This window comes from Pelodiscus sinensis, chromosome 16 (assembly GCF_049634645.1).
Source record: "Pelodiscus sinensis isolate JC-2024 chromosome 16, ASM4963464v1, whole genome shotgun sequence".
Classification (NCBI taxonomy): Eukaryota; Metazoa; Chordata; order Testudines; family Trionychidae; genus Pelodiscus; species Pelodiscus sinensis.
Window position 1 is genome coordinate 36,737,189 of NC_134726.1, and position 18,787 is coordinate 36,755,975.

An 18,787-nucleotide genomic window follows, 5' to 3' on the forward strand; every position below is an offset into this window, starting at 1 on the left:
GAGTGAGGGGGGATTTGAGAGCAACCTACAACTTCCTGAAGGGGGGTTCCAAAGAGGATGTAGAGAGGCTGTTCTCAGTGATGGCAGAAGGCAGAACAAGGAGCAATGGTCTCAAGTTGCAGTGGGGGGAGGTCTAGGTTGGATAGTAGGAAAAACTCTTCCCCTGGGCGGGTGGGGAAGCGCTGGGATGGGTTCCCTAGGGAGGTGGTGGAACCTCCATCCCTAGAGGTTTTTAAGTCCTGGCTTGACAAAGCCCTGGCTGGGTTGATTGAGTTGGGATTGGCCCTGCTTTGGGCAGGGGGCTGGACTCGATGACTCCTGAGGTCCCTTCCTGCCCTAGGAGTCTATGATATTCTTTCAAGCATAAAAACAAAGGTTTGTTTGGGTTCCAGATGAAGTGGGAAGCCACCAGCTAGTACACGGAGCTACTCATGCACTCTTAGTGCACTGTCACTATGGTGTCCCTCAAAACCCCATCTCCTGTGTTCTACACTCTTCCCTCATGCCTGGCCCCTATTGAATCATAAGCTCTGTGGGACAGGAATTGTCTTGTAGCTGTATAACTCCCAGCACAGTAAGGCCTAGATGCCCTGCATAGTACAGTAATATAAATTCCAAACAATAATAAATACGAACAAGAGGCTAAGTCAGTTCTTTTATCTACCATCTCTAGAACAGGCTACTTCTCTAGAGCCCAAGCTGTAAACTCTTAGGCCTGGTCTTAGGGAAGGTCGACTTAAGATACACAACTCCAGCTACGTTAATTACGTACCCAGAGTAGACGTATCTTAATCACTGGCCATACAGCGGGAGTTCAATGGGAGTAAACACTCCCGTCAGCTTCCCTTACTCCTCGTGAGAAGCAGAAGAACCAGCGCTGATGGGGGCAGCCTCTGAGTTTGATTTAGTGGGTCTGCACTAGACCCACTAAATCAAACCCCGGAAGATCGTCCGCGGCAGCCTCCATCTTCCAGCATCGTGTAGACGTGGCCTTACTTGACCAATACAATCACGTTGTAACAAATATGTGGCCACTTAGGGCCTTCGTGGCTACTTTTCACCATGTGGCCACAGAGGCTCCTGCTCCAGGGGCATGACCTCTTGTCACTTCTGCATTACCGGTCAGCACTATGGGTGCGATGACACACAAATGCGCAATTCTGATTCTATTCACTAGATTCTGATTCCATCCACATGGTCAGGGCATTATAATACATGCAAAGGGACTTTAAAGGGTTAAAAAGAGGGAAAATCTCAGCTGCATTACCGGGGAAAGTTCGCCTTTGACAGATGCAATCAACTGTACAGAGACGCTGGAGATGGATGCAAAACAGGGCTACCCTTTATTCCCCGAGCTCCATCAGGAGAAACTCTCTGCAAACTGAAAGGCAATAAAACCTAGTCAGCGGCCCTGAATGTCCGAGGCTGGGCCAAACAAGCAGTCGAGTTCTGCGTCAGCGAGTCTGTGTTCCAGGAAAGATCTACAGCTCCTTGTCTGGGTTCGGTGGACTGTTGGATTAACACTTGCCCAACGGAATTGTCGGTTTCAGTCCTCAGAGCCCTTTGCAGTCTATTGATCTACAGTGAGCTTTTCATCAGGTACAAATGGGCCTTCGACTTTTCAACAGGAGGGCGCCGCAGTAAATATAAATGGGACATGAGCATTTTTGCGACTGGACGTGTTTAATGGTCTGTTTGCTGCTGTTGCGGTTGGAGACGCATTCCATTTTTGCTTCATAAGTCGGCGGCTGGAAACCTACTCCTCTGACGCCAGTATACTGGATCTAATCATTTGGGTTGCCCTCCGCTGGACCCTCTCCAATGCGTCCACATTGTTTCTGTAATGGGGGGCCCAGAACTAGACGCAGTCCTCCAGATGGGACCTCTCCAGTGCCGAATAAAGGGGAGTAATCTCTTCTCTAGGTCTGCTAGAAGTGTTCCTCCTAATGCACCCTAATATGCCATTACCCTTCTTGATTACAAGGCACACTGTTGACTCATATCCACCTTCTCATCCACTGTAACCCCCAGGTCCTTTTCTGCAGAACTGCTACTTAGCCAGTCGGTCCCCAGCCTGTAACAATGTTTGGGATTCTTCCGTCCCAAGTGCAGGACTCTGAACTTGTCTTTCTTGAACCTCATCAGAGTTCTTGTGGCCCAATCCTCCAATTTGTCTAGGTCACTCTGGACCCTCTCCCTGACCTCCAACATATCTACCTATCCCCCTAGTTTAGTGTCATCCGCAAACTTGCTGAGGGTGCAATCCATCCCCTCATCCAGGTCATTAATAAAGACGTTGAACAAAACCGGCCCTCGAATTGATCCTTGGGGACACTCCGCTTGAAACTAACTGCTAACCAGACATCAAGCCATTGATCACTAATTGCTGGGCCCAACAATCTAGCCAGCTTTCTATCCATCTTACAGTCCATTTATCTGACCCATACTTCAAGGATATTATGGGAGACCCTAAAAGCTTTGCCAAAGTCAAGGTATATCACATCCACCGACTTCCCCAGGTCCACAGAGCCAGTTACCTATTCATAGAAGCTAATCAGATTGGTCATGCCTCCTCTTGGGGGAGGTCTAGGTTGGATATTAGGGGAAACTATTTTGCTAGGAGGGTGGGGAAGCCCTGGGATGGGTTCCCTAGGGAGGTGGTGAAATCTCCATCCCTAGGGCTGTGTCTAGACTGCAAGCCTCTTTCGAAAGAGAGCGTCTAGACTGCACGTTGAACTTTCGAAAAAGCGGCTTGCTTTTTCAAAAGAAAGCATCCAGTGAGTCTGGATGCTCTCTTTCGAAGAAGCCCTATTTACATTGAAGAACGCCTTCTTTCGAAAGAGGAACTTTCGAAAGAAGGCGTTCTTCCTCGTGAAATGAGGTTTACCGCCATCGAAAGAAAAGCCACGTTCTTTCGATTTAATTTCGAAAGAACGCGGCTCGAGTCTGGACGCAGGTGAGGTTTTTTCGAAAAAAGGCTACTTTTTTCGAAAAAAACCCTGAGTCTGGACACAGCCTAGAAGTCTTTAAGTCCTGGCTTGACAAAGCCCTGGCTGGGATGATTGCGTTGGGATTGGTCCTGCTTTGGGCAGGGGGCTGGACTTGATGCCTCCTGAGGTGTCTGCCAGCCCTGGGATTCTATGATCTAAGGCTCCAGCATCTCCAGCCCATGCCGTGCCAGGTACCACACGATGGTCTATTGCAGACACATTGGCTGCGTTTAGACTGGCAAGCTTTTCTGCAAAAGCAGCTGCTTTTGCGGAAAAACTTGCCAGCTGTCTACACTGGCTGCTTGAATTTCCGGAAGAACACTGACTTCCTACTGTCTGAAATCAGTGCTGCTTGCGGAAATGCTATGCTGCTCCTGTTCAGGAAAAAGTCCTTTTGGGCAAAGCTTTTGTGCAAAAGGGCCAGTGTAGACAGCTCAGATTTGTTTTATGCAAAAAAGCCCCGATCGTGAAAATGACAATTGGGGCATTTTTGCACAAAAGCGCGTCTAGATTGGCACGGACGCTTTTCCGCAAAAAGTGCTTTTGCGGAAAAGTGTCCATGGCCAATCTAGACGCTCTTTTCCGCAAATACTTTTAACAGAAAACTTTTCCGTTAAAAGCATTTGTGGAAAATCATGCCAGTCTAGACGCAGCCTTTGTGTCTCTCTAGATGGGGTTGCTTAACTGATCCGGCTTGAGACACTTGTTGTGTGGTTTGATTTATTTTAGATCCAAGGGAAACCAGGACACTCCAGAGAGACTTAACCACTTTCTTATTTATTACAAGCTTTAAGCAGTTAACATAGTTGTTTAAGTTTTACAAGCCTTAAAAACCATTATTCTACCATTTAAACCTTAAATGCTATACAGTCTAAAGCAATTAATACAGCACAAAGCAATTAATAGAAGATCTACTATAAGACGGTAATAAGTCTAGTTCACTTATACTTCACGACTGTGTCTACACTGGGCCACTTATGCCGGAAAAGCAGCCGCTTTTCCGGAATAAGCTGCGAGCTGTCTACACTGGCCCCTTGAATTTCCGGAAAAGCAATGACGATCTACTGTAAAATTGTCAGTGTTTTTCCAGAAAAACTATGCTGCTCCCGTTCGGGCAAAAGTCCTTTTTCCGGAAAACTGTTCTGGAAAAGGGCCAGTGTAGACAGCCCAGTAGTCTTTTCCGGAAAAAAGCCCCGATCGCAAAAATGACAATGGGGGCTTTTTTCCGGAAAAGCGCGTCTACACTGGCCACGGACGCTTTTCCGGAAAAAGGGCTTTTCCGGAAAAGCATCCTGCCAATGTAGATGCTTTTTTTCCGGAAATACTTATAACGGAAAACTGTTCTGTTTTATGCCACCTTCAGTACCAGGCAGGAGGTCATGGACACGGTTCCTTTGATTTGCACTCGGAATGCCATACACTGCTGTAGCTGGTGTGAAGGGTTTATTTCTTCAAATTACAAGGAGCAGGACCTGTGGAGCAGGGCTGCTCACTTTCGCCCATCGATTCTTCTTACTAAACCCATTTTATAGCAACGCGAGACTTGGTCATTCTAATAATATTTAGCAATTGATTATGTATTGTGTTAGATACCTATAATGCTCAATACCCTAGCTGGGGTTCAGCCTGCTCCTCAGGATGGTGCAAGAACTGTGAGCGTAGCTCACAGTTTTATGGCTGCATCTGTGATATTTGCTTAGCAGAAACAGAAGACCCAGTGCAAGGTTGCTTGTCGTGTGTTTTTGACGTGGTCTCGCTGTACCATGCTGAATCAGCATGGTTATGCAAAACATTCCTGCCTCCCGAGCCTTGCCTGTGTGCGTATATGCCCCAGACTTGAGACAGGCCTGGGTTTTGCTTTTTAGCGGTTTGCGCTGTGATCAAGGCAGATATCACATTTTATAGTCAAGACAGGGCCATCCAAGCTCCCCTAACAACGCTACTGCTCTGCTATGTGGCATAAGCCCCACAGGTATACAATAAACAAGGAGCACATCAGACTCTCTTCAGGAATTGACTCATGCCCGCGTATGCTGAACCTGTCCATTATGCTCGTATATCTTGCACTGATGTACGTTTTTCTTTAGCTATCCCACCTTCCCCCCAAGCAGCTCAACCTTGGCTATTTCCCACTTCTTTATTGTGGGGATGCCCTCTTCTTCATTCCCATGATTTTACAATGGGAAGCAATGAGGCACAGAGCATCAGGAATCTCAACAGAGAGACGCATAGAATCCTAGGGCTGGACGAGACCCCTGCTCTAGTGCTGTTCTGTCCCACTGCAAATACATGCATGGGGCTTCTTTCCTGCTCCACTCTAGCTTAGCTACCCTGTTGCCACAAAAGCTAGAGAAAAATGTAAATTGCTTGTTTGGATCCCTAGTAGGGTTGCCAGATGATTTCAGGAAAAAATACCAAACAACAATAACAAATAAACCATGCCAGGAGAAAGGACTCCGAGAGTTGTTAAGCAAAGACCAAAAAAAAAAAACCACCGTGGCCCCTTTAAAAACCGCATGGTGAGGCTTTTTGGCCCTAACAGGCTGCCAGCAGCTGCCCACCACCTCCCTGCGCCGGGCCAGACTGCTCCCCTGCAGAACCCAGTAAGCACTAAGATTGCCAGGCTGCCTCCATATTGAGTTGGACAGTCCGGGATTTTTGCCCAGGAAAAAATCAGAAAGTACCAGGCATTTTAGGTGTCTGGTATTTTCTGAATTTTTTTTGCAGGACAGGAGGTGAAAATACCGGACTCTCCGGTTCAATACCGGACACCTGGCGACCCTACTCCCTAGCTTTGCAGGTTGAAACCTTCACCACAACCCTCAGGCACCAAAAGCTTGGGGGTGGGGGTGGGGAGTAGAAAAAGAAGGAAAAGAAAACTCCCGAAACTTCCAACAGCCAACAAAGGAAAAAAAATGTGTCCTTTTAAAATCCTGAGGTTTGTGCTCCTAGTTCAAAAATCCAACTGCTTGTGTCATCATGGCAAGGCTGTTCCCCACTCTGTCCCTACAAGTGCAGAAGGTGGGGGCCTGCAAAGGACTTGGAAATACCTTCCCACTAAAGGCTTGCATTAAAACTCCCCGAGGTCACGGATTTCCCGGCCTTGGCTGGGTAGCGCCACCGCCACTCAAATGCAAAGCCTCTTTTAAGAAGCCAGGAAGGTGTAGTTGGGGATTCCTTCCTGCAAGGAACCCTCTGACTGGTTTAACCCTCTTTCTGGAGAGAGATTGAAACCCAGCCGGAAATGGAACGTCAGTTTCTCTTAGGAGGTAGGCTGTGCGGAACCTCCGTTCTCCCCCGCCCCGGCCTTGACACACCCACAAAACTACACGTTGAAACAGAACATCAGCTCTCCATTTCATGGGTGACAAAATGCCAATGTAGCTGTGTGTGTCAGGACTTCGTTTCTTGCCCACAAGTTCTGTGCAAGGTTACTGTATGCTGTTCAAGTGCTGCCGCGTTGCAGGGGTAGCAGCATTTCACCAAAATGAAATATACATACAAACAGGGCTCCCAATCAGGATACATATTTAGGTGTCAGAATAGACATTTAGATGCATCCAAGACTGAAAGAGTGTACTAAAGATATAAAGACATTAAATGTATCCAGTCCTATTATTAATAGAATAGTGATTATTCTCATGAACACTTTTTTCTAATGCATAGTACTAACCTTTAGACAGCACACTACACTACATGTGGAATCATTTGAACAAAGTACCAATTCTATTATTATTTGTTTTTTCCTCAAATCTTCTAACAACAATTCCAGAGGCAAAACTTAAAAAACAACAAATAGTCTGGTAGCACTTTAAAGACTAACAAAACATGTTATGTTGTTTCTGGTCAAATCAAAACAGTCCCTAGATTTTCCTTGAGTTATTAACTAATTGCTGGTAATCAGTAATTTCTCAGGAATTAGTTCTTAAATCCTTCCCAAGCAGATGGCATACGTTCACACATCCTGCTTATTTTTAAACCCAAATAATACATTACATTCCTAATCCTGAAAATCAGAATATTGATTATTAAGAATAACCCATTTGATACATAATCCCTCTATATTTATATCCCCCTAGAAGGAACTGAGAATATGAGGCAGTTGAGTTTCAATAGCTTCAAAGGTGCCAGGTTAATAATCAGAAGTTGTAGCATTCTCTGTATGGCTTTTTCATGCTTTGAAAACTGCTTCACTGCACAACTTTGCCAAGCTCCTAGAAAAGAAACTGTCAGTTTCAAAGCTCAGCAAAGAGCTATAGTACCATCTAGTGTTAGAAAGCTGGTTTTGAAGTGTGATAGATACTATTTTGTTTACTCTAGTTTGCTTAAAAGTCTCTGAGGGGTACCCATGTTAGTCTGTAACTGAACAGGGGTTGCTCCATTCATCTGAAGAAGTGGGTTGTGCCCACAAATATTCATGATACCATCTACATTTTTTGTTGGTCTCTAAGGTGTTTTGGGACCATTTGTTCTTTTTTAATTTTTTTCTAGTTTGTTTTTCTCCCATTGCCGGACAGATTTCTAATGGAAAAAAGTTTGCTGTGGTTAGTTAATTTATTAAACATAATGAAATATTGTTGCCACATTGTAATTTAGGATTGGTATAAGAATGTAAGTATGATGCATAATGAGTTGATGTATAATGACTTGCTTATAAGTTCTGTATGCTTCTATTTCACCTGGTTTCTCTTAATTAGAAAAACTAAAAAAAACAACAGATAGTCCTGTAGCACCTTGAAGACTAACAAAATATGTAGACGGTGTCATGAGCCTTTGTGGGCACAACCCACTTCTTCAGATGAATGGAGCAACCCCTTATAAACTAACAGGGCTTCCCCTCAGAGACTTTTAAGCAAAACAGAGTAAACAAAACAATATCTATCACACTTCAAAACACTTCTTTCATCTGAAGAAGTGGGTTATGCCCAGAAAAGCTCATGATACCATCTACATGTTTTGTTAGTCTTTCAGGTGCTGCTAGACTATTTGTTGTTTTTTAAGTTTTTTCAGTTATAGGCTAACTGGGCTACCCCTCTGAATTTCTTAATTAGAACAATTTCCTGTAAGGTCTTGCTTCCTGTTAGCATTACAAATTAAGCTGTATCTCATATCTGCATTGTAAACTAGTTGGCTGCGTCTAGACTGGCAAGAATTTTGCACAAAAGCAGCTGCTTTTGCGCAAAAACTTGCCAGCTGTCTACACTGGCCGCTTGAATTTGCGCAAGAACACTGACAATCTAAGGTAAGATTGTCAGTGTTCTTGCGCAAATACTATGATGCTCCCACTCAGGGATAAGCCCTCTTGCGCAAGAATACTTGCGCAAGAGGGCCAGTGTAGACAGGACAGGATTTTTTTGCGTAAGAAAGCCCTGATGGCCAAAATGGCGATCGGGGTTTTCTTGCGCAAAATCACGTCTAGACTGGCCACGGATGCTTTTGCGCAAAAGCGTCCGTGCCAATCTAGACGCTCTTTTGTGCAAATGCTTTTAACGGGAAAACGTTTCCGTTAAAAGCATTTGCGCAAAATCATGCCAGTCTAGACGTAGCCGTTGTGTTTTCTAGTCACTATTAATCTTGTCTGACACTCTGTAAAACTGTTGGGTGAAAGCCCTCACAAATGCCCAGGTGGTTAAGAAGCAGTGGGAATCTTGAAGATGTCCAGGCAACAGCCATTGTGTCTGAGGCTGAATTGAATTAGCAGCATTGACAGAACCCTGGAGACAGGCAGAGACCCCCAAGAGTGAGAAACAATGCTAGGAAGCCTGACAATCGCTATCAGAGGGTAACTCTGGAAAACACAGATTAACACCTCCTAAGGATGACGCTGCAAAACCCACAGACCCCAATGGGAAATGACATGTATAAAGTGGGAACTTCTTGCCATTAGGACTTTGGCTTCACTCCTGCAAGCTCAGAGGAGCCTTAAATCACAATCAACAAGAACCTGACTCCTCCCTCAGTCCATCTTGCCTGGCCAGTAAGACAGACTTGAGCCAGGATGGACTGGTAACTATGCAACATCTGCAGGGTGTGTGTGTGTGTGTGTGTGTGTGTGTGTGTGTGTGTGTGTGTGTGTGTGTGTGTGTGAATGCATATGCTCTTTTCATTTTGTATTTTCAATAAACGCCGCGTATTGCCTTTTCCCCTAGAAAAGAGCCCATGTGCTTTCTGTTAGCATAACAATAGTCTGTAACAACATTTGTTTCTGTGACACTTTTAAAAGCAAAGAATGTGGCAAAATGAAAAATATTCCACTCACGGGCTAAATCCTCCTACTTTACACACACAAAATTATAATAGGGAAGAACAATTCCCTGGACTGTAGGAATCACTGGGTGAAATGTGATAGGCCCCATTATGGAGGAAGTCATAGCAGATTAGTGTTTCTCAGCAGCTACTTCGCAATTCCCGGTGGAAGGCAAGCATGAGGGTGGTGATACTGGAAAGTATTCATTTCTTTCATTACAGTCTAAAGCGAAGAAAATCTTTACATCCTAGGGGTGCGCCCTGTAAGCCCCATATCCATCATTTGTACATAATTGTGATATTTCTTATAAAGCATGCCCGGTGAGGTATCGTGAGAAAGGTTATGATCTGCTGAAATCCACTGTTCCATCTAAATCTGTATAGCATTAATGCATAGGAAGTTATGAAAACTGTTGTATGATTGTCACTAAAATATACTGTGAGTTTGGGAAGCACCCGGATACTAGGTCCCCTAGATAGTAACTAGGGTGATAACCAGGCCCAGGCGGGTGTCGAACAACCATCAGCAGAGGCATTGTCCAGCAGGGCAGCTCTAATTTAATAATGCAATGATGCGCCCACACAAGGCTACCCCCAGGGAATTGTTGAACCTTGCTTGGTGACTCAGCAATGCCCACTAGACACACTTGGATTTATGGTCTCCAAGCACACGGACTAAGGGTATAAAACAAAACACATGGCCATATGCTTGGCCTTTTCTGCTCCTCTCCACCCAGGCTACAAGCAATAAGAATAATCAGAAGATTGAAGCCTTCAACAGAGGAGACTGGCCTTCGTTTCAAGGGTAGGGTTGCCAGGTGTCCAGTTTTGAACAGGACAGTCCAGTATTTGAGCTTTCTGTTCAGGAAACAAATTGAGAAAATAGAAATGTCCGGTATTTTCTAAATAAGATGGAATGTAGATTGTGATGTAATGTCAAGTGTGTCCGGTATTTTTGTTGGAACCATCTGGCAACCCTATTCAAGGGTGAAACCTGTCCACGATGAGCTGCAATATCTAGTGGAGTGAGAAAAACTGCTTAATCGTGATGTTTCCCAGACTAATGTAATTGAAAATTTAGATTGTGTGCTTTTCTTTTCTTTTCTTTTCTTTTCTTTTCTTTTCTTTTCTTTTCTTTTCTTTTCTTTTCTTTTCTTTTCTTTTCTTTTCTTATGGTAACCACTCTCACGTTTTGTCTATTGCTTATAATCACTTTAAATCTATCTTTTGTAAGCAGTAAACTTGTTTTGACTGTTGATCTTTATCAGTGAGTTTGCCCGAACTCTGCTGAGATTTACAAAAGGCCAGTGTATATTAGGGATGTTTAAATGTGTTCAATTAAGTAACTATGTAATCACTGAACATTTCTGTGGTTACAGATGTAAACAGGGTCTGAATCAATGCTTCCATTGCAGCCAGCTGGAATGGGAAAGAAATCTTGAGTGCGTTTATGCAAAAACAGTTTGCCCCTGCTTTGCTTAGGTGTGTTAGATTTTCAGCTGTGACATGAGAAGGAGACATTTACATTGCTGGACTTAAGAACCTAAGAGGAAAAGGACACTGCCCAACCTGCTTGAGCTGCGACGTTTACTCATGGTTTTGGTTATGAACTCTGTTTGTGGTGTTTTCCCAAATGAATGCCATGTTACATCCCTCTCCTTTTATTAAAGATTTCTTTTCTACACTCAGACACTGTGTCGGCGAGTAGGGAAGCATTGCCTTTCAGAGGCGCCCAAGGGTGTTGTGTGAATTTCCCAGGTTACTAGGTGGGGGCTCAAGCCAGTTCAATGATTTATTGGATGGAGAGGAACCCCAGAGATATTGAACCAGGCCCTGGCTGCTGCTGGTGCTACCTGGCAGAAGGGTTACACACAGTTATATGTGGGGGAGGGTGAAGGGCAAGTGGCTCCCTGAGAGCTGGTGTGTGCAGGGAGCCAGTATTTAAGCCAACTCCCTGCACATACCAGGAACCTGCGTATAACTGAATGTTAATCGATGAGCCCAAGCTAATTGGTTAACCGTGTACACAGTTACACTTTCGCATCCCTAATTTAGTGTAAGTTTATCTACCAGGGCTGGGGGCAGGGAGGTTAAAAATTGTTTAATAAGGTAACCAGGTAATTGCTAAAAAATGTAGTGGTTACACCCGCGTTTCTCAAACTGTGGGTCCCGACCCCCCGGGGGGTCGCAAGCAACTTAGAGGGGGGTTGCGGGATCACAGTTTGAGAACCCCTGGGTTACACTATTAGCTTCATACTGCAGAGCCCACAGCAAACCGTCGCAGGGAGCCTGGCCCACCCTAGCAGGATAGTTCAGAACTTTGAAGAAGCTGTAGCCCCCAGCCCTAGCACTTCCATCTTTGCCTGTGTGTATGTCTCGGCCAAAATGAAACCTCCATTTCACGCACCTCTCTGCCGCAGAGGGCTCTAGGCCAGGAATGCTTACTCAGGGGTGGGAAACCTACGGCCCGGGAGCCGGAGCCGGCTCCCGACTTGCCCGGATCCACCCTCTTGAGGCTCCCTCCCCACAGCACCGGGCGCTCCAGCCCTGTGGCCTCCCTCGGACCCAGCCCCTACCCCTCCACTCCTGCACCTTACCTCCCGCCCAGTCTTCCCAACCCCAGCCCACTCCTGCGCCCTGCCAGCCTTCCAGACCTCCCTGCCCCCTGCCCCCTGCCCACGCCCACGTCCTGCCAGTCCCCTCCCAGACGCTGCACTCATGTGCGGCCCCACTCCAGAGTGTCAGTGGGGGGGGGGGCACAATCTACTAGCCTGCCCCCTCCCTTGCCGCCCGGCTCTGGGGGGAGGGGAATGCGGGAGGGTTTATTTGGGGGGGGATTTGGGGGTTGCATTTTTGTGTGCCCCCCCCTCCTGGCTTTGAGGTGGCACAGTGCCCCCCCCCCTCCTGGCTTTGAGGTGGCACAGTGCCCCCCCATGCAAAAAAGGGCTTAGGCCCAACTCCACGTGTCCGGTGCCCAGGGCGGGGGCAGGTCCTGGGGCTGGGAGGGAGGGGCAGGAGCCCCACTGGGCAGGGCAGGTGGCGCGGGGGGGCCCCCTGGGGGCGTCAGGCGGGACTGCAGCCTGCACCAGCCCCGCCCCGCCCCCCCCGCCAGGAGCCAAGATGGCCGCCGCGGCCTCGCCGCCCGCCCCCGCCGCACGCCGCGGCTCCAGCAAGTCCGGGCGGAAGCGCCGGCGCCTGCTCACGTCGCGGGCCGCGGCCCCGGAAGCGCTGCCGGGCGCCTGAGCCGCGGGAATTCAAAGCGGCCGCCGCGGCGGGCGGCGCCAGCGGGTGAGGGGGGGAGGATGTGTGGGGGGGGGGCAGGTAGGGAGAGTTGGGGGGCAGACCGGCGGGGGAGGAGGTGTGTGGGGCGGGGCAGCGGGGCGGGGCGGGTACGCGGGGCGGTGGGGGGCAGGCGGGGAGGCGTGTGGGGGCAGGTTTGGGGGGCAGGGAGGGAGGGTGGGGGTGTGGGGAAGTTGGGGGGCAGACATAGAGGGGGTGAGGGGGTGGGAAAGTTGGGGGGCAGACATAGAGGGGGTGAGGGGGTGGGAAAGTTGGGGGGCAGACATAGAGGGGGTGAGGGGGTGGGAAAGTTGGGGGGCAGACATAGAGGGGGTGAGGGGGATGTGTGTGGGGAAGTTGGGGGGCAGATACGGAGGGTGGGGGTGTGGGTGGGTAGGTAGGGAGGTTTGGGGGGCAGACAGGTGGGGGAGGAGGTGTGTGGGGTGGGGAGGCAGGCCGGGAGGGCTGAGAGATGGGGAGACAGGGAGGTGGGTGGGAAGGTGTGAGGCAGGGAGGTGGAGAGCTGAGATGGGGGGAGGGGGAAGGGTAGGAAATTGTCTCTTCAGCTCATTTCTGGCTTTCCCGGGATAGTTCTGCTGGGAGAGTTTCAATAACTAGTCAGAAATCCACACATAGATATATTTAAACTTACTTTCTAGTGACCCTCGGGTCTTTCACTGCTATGGGTGAAGTTTGTATAATGCAGTGGTTCCCAAGCTTTTCGGCATCAGGTCCCCGCCCCCAGCAGCAAAACTTGTTGAGCAAAAAAAAAGCAACAAAACTTAGGGTGAGAGAAGTTGACTGGGAGGTTGGGTCTCCTCACACCCCCTACCCCCCTGGAATTTTTTCACGCCCCCTCCCGTTTGGGAACCCATGGTGTAACGTGATGTGAGCTGCCAGCCAAAACATCTTTGAGATTTCAAGTTTCTTAATGGAATGGAGTGCTAGAGCGCTGCACAAAGACTCAGGAAACCTGAGATTTATTCTCATCTGTGCTATTTACCTGCTGGACAGCTTCCTAGTGTCAAATTGTTTTTCTTTTTGAGATTAAGCATCATGGGAAATAACGAGGAGGAAAGTGTGATCGTGATAAGCGATGATGAAGCTGAGAGTCCCCTGGGGAATTCAGTCCTGTTGGTTGAACCGTTGCGTAAGTGCTGTGTCTTTACCTTATGTATGTCTCTGCCAAGAGACTGTTTTTAGTTCAGATTTGTTTCAGGTATTGATCCTGAGTGTCCCTGCCAGCGTTGGCTCCAGGCTGGAGCAGAGTTTTGGGATGTTAGAAGGGGTGCAGCCAGAAGGCACTTACCACAGACAGCTCCCAGCTGACATTGCAGCAGAACTCAGACTGGCTGCTACATGTTGGGGCCTCAAGCTGCTCCCGAAAGCAGCCAGCTGTGTGCATGTCTCTATGGCCCCTAGCTGTTGAAGGGGGAGTGGCTCCTTGCACTGCCGTCATACTCAGTACAGTCCCATTGGCTGGAAACTGGCACTTGTGGGTGTAGGCAGTTTGTGGAGACACGTTGTTCCCCTCCCCACAAGAGGTGCACAGAGATGTGCCAGTAACCAGCTGCTCCTGGGGGTCATGGCATGCAAGCAACCTGTCTGAGTTCTTCTGTGCCACTTGATTTTAGAGGCCTGGAGAGTGTGATCAACTGGCTGAGGCTCAAGGATAGATGAGTTAATTGCGATTGATGGGGGGGTGGCTACTGTTCTAAAACAATTGGAGAGTGAGGGTATTTCAGCTGTCCTGTTTTCATGTGTAAACACCACAAAAGCAAAAAGGAAAGTTGATTAACTGGGGCAATAATAAAACAGGCTAGAAACAAGATATTTACAAAGTTAATTTACAAACTAGAAAAATAATTTTCTTTCATCTGTTATGGCAATGTTGGCTCTGACAAGTTCCAAAAGCAGGTAAAAAGTTAATCTCTCTAAAGTGGGCCTTGTCCCTCTTAAATTGGTGTCTGTTATGCTTAACAGGGCAAAGTATGCTCAAGAAATGATGTTTAAGTGGTTTTGTTAACTATTTCCCCAGAAGCTAAACTTTGATAAGAAAAGTGGAGCCTTTTCCCCTGGAGTAGGGAGAAGGAGTAATTCTTGGTTTAGTTTGGTTTTTTGGTGTGTCAAAGGGACATTTTTGTTTGTTTTTGGGGGAGGACGAGTCTTCTATTGAATAGTGACAACTTAGAAATGGAAATGGCATGTTGCGTTATCTGGTCTATCTGCCTGCGGAAAGTGAGTGAAGTCAGACACTTTCCGCAGCATTACCTGTGCTGCGGTGGCAGGGAGAGAGGAGCAGAGCCCTCCTCTCTGGTTTTCCCAGCTACAACGCAGCTGTGGGGGCTGGGAGCCCCTGTCACTCCTGCTAGTACTGTTGCCTGACCTGTTAACTGAGCTGCAGTGACAGCCACTGTCTTCTAGGTCGCTCGGGTGCACTTTGTTGGCCTGAGTAGAGCTGCCAACCATTCAGGCTCCAGGTGCTGCAGCTGGGAGGAGGCTGGAAAAGCAAATCCATTTCCTGCAGTGCAGAATGTCACTATGCGAGGGTGGCTGGGCTCCCTGAGACTTCTTTCTTTTAGCTAGCTATGGATCTAACCCCGCCCATTGAGTATCATTGCCACAAATGTTTGCCAAGGCATGAGCTGACTTTGGAACACCTGGGAGCAGGAACCCAGTCATAAGGATTGACAGTTACAGGTTGATTGCAACCTCTTCCCTGTGCCTGGAGTGTGGGGCTTACTTCGGGTCTGTGTGTTTGCACATCTATTTATATTTTGGGATGCTGGGCTGGAGGGAAAAATTAAATGCTCCGGTGCCTACAGCCCAGGGGGAGACAATGAGGCAGTGATACTGACAGACCAGAGGGCGCTTATAGAAGAGTGACAGAAATGATGCAGAGGCTGTGTTACTTGCACCACATTGGTGACATCTACACTATCTGGACCCATGGAAGGAGGCCCTTGGAGAATTTCACGGGGATTTCAACAATTTCCACCCCATCATCAATCTTAGCCTGGACCAGTCCACAGAAAAGATCCACTTCCTGGAGATTACAGTGCAAATAAATACCACTCTATACTGGAAACATACTGACCGTTTTATTTATGTACATACCTTCAGCTTTTTATCCAGACCACCTTACGTGATCCATTGTCTACAGCCAAGCCCTGAGATTCAACTACGTTTGTGCTAGTCTCTCAGACAAACACCTACAGGATCTCTGTCAAATAGTCTTAAACCCTACAATACCCACCTGGAGAGCTGAAGAAACAGATTGAGAAAGCCAGGCAGATACGCAGAAGTCACCTACTACAGGACAGACACAACAAAACAACAGAATGCCGCTAGCCATTACCTACAGCCCCCAGCTAAAACCTCTCTCATGCATTGTCAGGGATCTACAACCTGTCCTTGATAATGATCCCTCGCTGTCACAGCCCTTGGGAGGCAGGCCCATCCTCACAGCCCCCCAACCTGAGACAAATGCCATCAACTTAACACACCACCACAGAAAGAAAAACCCAGCCTGTTGCCTACTTTGTCCACACATTTACCCTACTGACACCACCACAGGACCTAACCACATCAGCTTTACCATCAAAGGCCTGTTCATGTGCACATCTGCTAATGTGATATACGCCATCATGTGCCACTAAAGCCCCTCCGCCTCTCCCTCAGCACAAATGAATAAATGGACACAAATCTGACATCAAGAATGGTAACATACAAAAAACAGTGGGGGAGCACTTTAACCTCCCTGGACACATGGTTACTGACTTGCAAGTTGCCATTCTCAGACAAAAATACCTCAAAAACAGACTGCAATGAGGAAAGGCTGAGCTGGAATTCATATGCAAATTTGACCCCGTCAAAAGAAGTTTTAAATAGAGACATGGAATGGCTCTCATTACAATAGGGATGTTAAGCATGTAGTCCAACTCAACCAGTGGCACAGGTACCCTTAGGAGTACTCGAGATAAGTCTGGGGCGGGGGTACGTCAACACACCGGAAATTTGGAGAAAACTGAATTTTTGTTTTATGTTTTACAGCATTTTATTATTTTTATCCTTTTTACACCCAAATATTTCATCACCCGCCTGGCTACAATTAAGTTGTTTAAACAAATGTGTTGAAAACTGTAGATGCTGGGGGTACTTATAATTTTTTTTAAAAGGGGTACTTTATATTAAAAAAAAAAAAGTTGAGAGAAACTGATCTAGTCAAGTAATCAACAACCTGATAAACACAGGCTTATGGGGTAGTTGAATGTCTAGACTTCTCCCCCTCCCCCAGCTGTATCAGAGGCAAGCAGAGGGTGGGGAGCAGGAGCCAGTGTTGGAGAGAGATGGCTTAAAAGCCAGTTCTCCCCAGCACCATCTCGGGGGAGGCAGAGCTGCAGTGGTCCCAGAACCGGCACGAGCCAGGAGTGTTTAGTCCTGGCTTACACCACCCCCGTTAGCTAACCTCGCTGCAGCTCTGCACTTTGAGGCTACGTCTACACTGCAGGCTTCTTGTGCAAGAACTGTTTTGCGCAAGAGTTCTTGTGCAAAAAGTCTTCCACAAGAGCGTGTCCACACTGCCATGAGCTTTTGCGCAAGAGTGTCCATGGCAGTGTGGAGACTCTCTTGCGCAAGAAAGCTCTGATGGTCATTTTAGCCATAGGGCTTTCTTGCACAGGAAAATCATGTTGCCTGTCTACACTGCCTTCTTATGGAAGAACTCTTGCGCAAGAGGGCTTATTCCTCATGGGGAGAGGAATAGCTCTTCCAGAAGAAGCCCTGTTTTCTGACGCTGTACTGTAAATTTACTTGCGCAAGAACGTGCATGCAGTGTAGACACCCGGCACGTTTTTGTGCAGGAACAGCTGTTCTTGCGCAAAAAGCCTGCAGTGTAGACGTAGCCTGAATGTAGTAAAAACCCAGGGGGTTCTTACCACAATTAAAATGCAGAGCTGCAGTGGTGGTAGCGAGCACCCTCTTTCCCCCCTCAACTAATCAAATAGCTAATTAACCATTACTTAACATCCCTCCATTACAATAAGCAATTTCCCCTTCAGGTACTCTCACTTTCTCATCACTGTTGGAAGCGAGCCACATTCACTCTGATTTAATTAGCACTGATGTTACACTCCCATCTCTGTATCCCTTCCTTTTTTCTTTTTCTATTGCATATGAAGAAGTGAGTTTTATCTCACGAAAGCTTATGACCTAATAAATGTGTTAGTCTTTAAAGTGCCACCTCTCTTACTGGATATCACTGGGATTCCAAAGGAGTGATTTCCATTAAGTTTTACATGTTGTTTGGGGAGAGGTATTGGAAACAATTCAGGCTAGATCTTTTGCTGTCTAGTGTAATTCTGGCTCCTCAGCGTATTCCTATGCAGCAAGGTCTCTCACAGGGGTTGGCAACATATGGCACACGTGCCATAAGTGGCATGTGAGCTGATTTTGAGTGGCACATGCAGTCCATGGCTCGAGTTCAGCCTTCCTCTCTCCCCGCCTTTTACCCCCCCACACACTTCTCCCATGCAGCGGAGAACTCGGCCGCGCTGCTGTTCCAGCCTAGGGGTCACTGCGCAACCACGAGGCACAAAAACAAGCTCCGGCTCTTGCACACCGGGCCCTTTCAAACACCCCGGGCAGCTGCACTTAGTTGAGGCATAGTGTCTGGCCCATCCCAGGACCTAGAGCTATGGATGCAGAGAAGGCTCAAGCCATGCTCCTCACCCCTCCCCCCCCCCGCCTCCTCTTCCCCTGTGAGAGCCAGTCACCAGCGCAGGCTGCTCCTGATGCCCCTTCCCCTCACTCCAGGTTTCACTGCACACGTGAGGGGAGGGAAGAGGTGCAGAGCATCCTGGTCAGAATTTCAATGCGTGCGGTGGGGAGACACTGACTCACCTGGGGCTGCCCGGGTGGTGGGGCCGGGGGCTGCGCTCATCTCTGGGTGCAGGGAGCGCCCCCCATGCAGTCACTGGTTCGACCCCTCCTGTCCGCACTCAGCCCCGCAGCGCAGGGGTGGGATGGGGTGAATGACATCATGTCCGTGTATGGGACTGCCTGTCTCTGGCTGGTCCCTGTTACGTGTGAGGCGTCTGCACCCGGCTTGCAGAGAGAGGCAGAGGAAATGGCTTTGTGCTCTGCTCCCCCAGCACAGAGCCACTTGCTCTGCCTCTCTCCTCGAGCCAGTCTGGCGAGGGAGGTCACCCCCACTCCACTAGGAGAACAGCAGCGCAGTGACACACTGGTAAGCCTCCGCCTCGTGCCAAAGC

General features: G+C 48.0%; 1 protein-coding gene across 1 annotated transcript in view; it reads left to right on the forward strand.

The window, feature by feature from the left end:
• Nucleotides 1-12,398: 12,398 nt before the first annotated feature.
• LOC102463364 (uncharacterized) overlaps nt 12,399-18,787 on the forward strand; it is a 37,341-nt gene continuing 30,952 nt past the window's right edge. The window contains exons 1-2 of the mRNA XM_075899805.1: nt 12,399-12,524; nt 13,562-13,665. Coding sequence (XP_075755920.1) covers nt 13,572-13,665 — 94 coding nt within the window. The 5' untranslated portion in view covers nt 12,399-12,524; nt 13,562-13,571. The remainder of the gene's footprint in view (nt 12,525-13,561; nt 13,666-18,787) is intronic.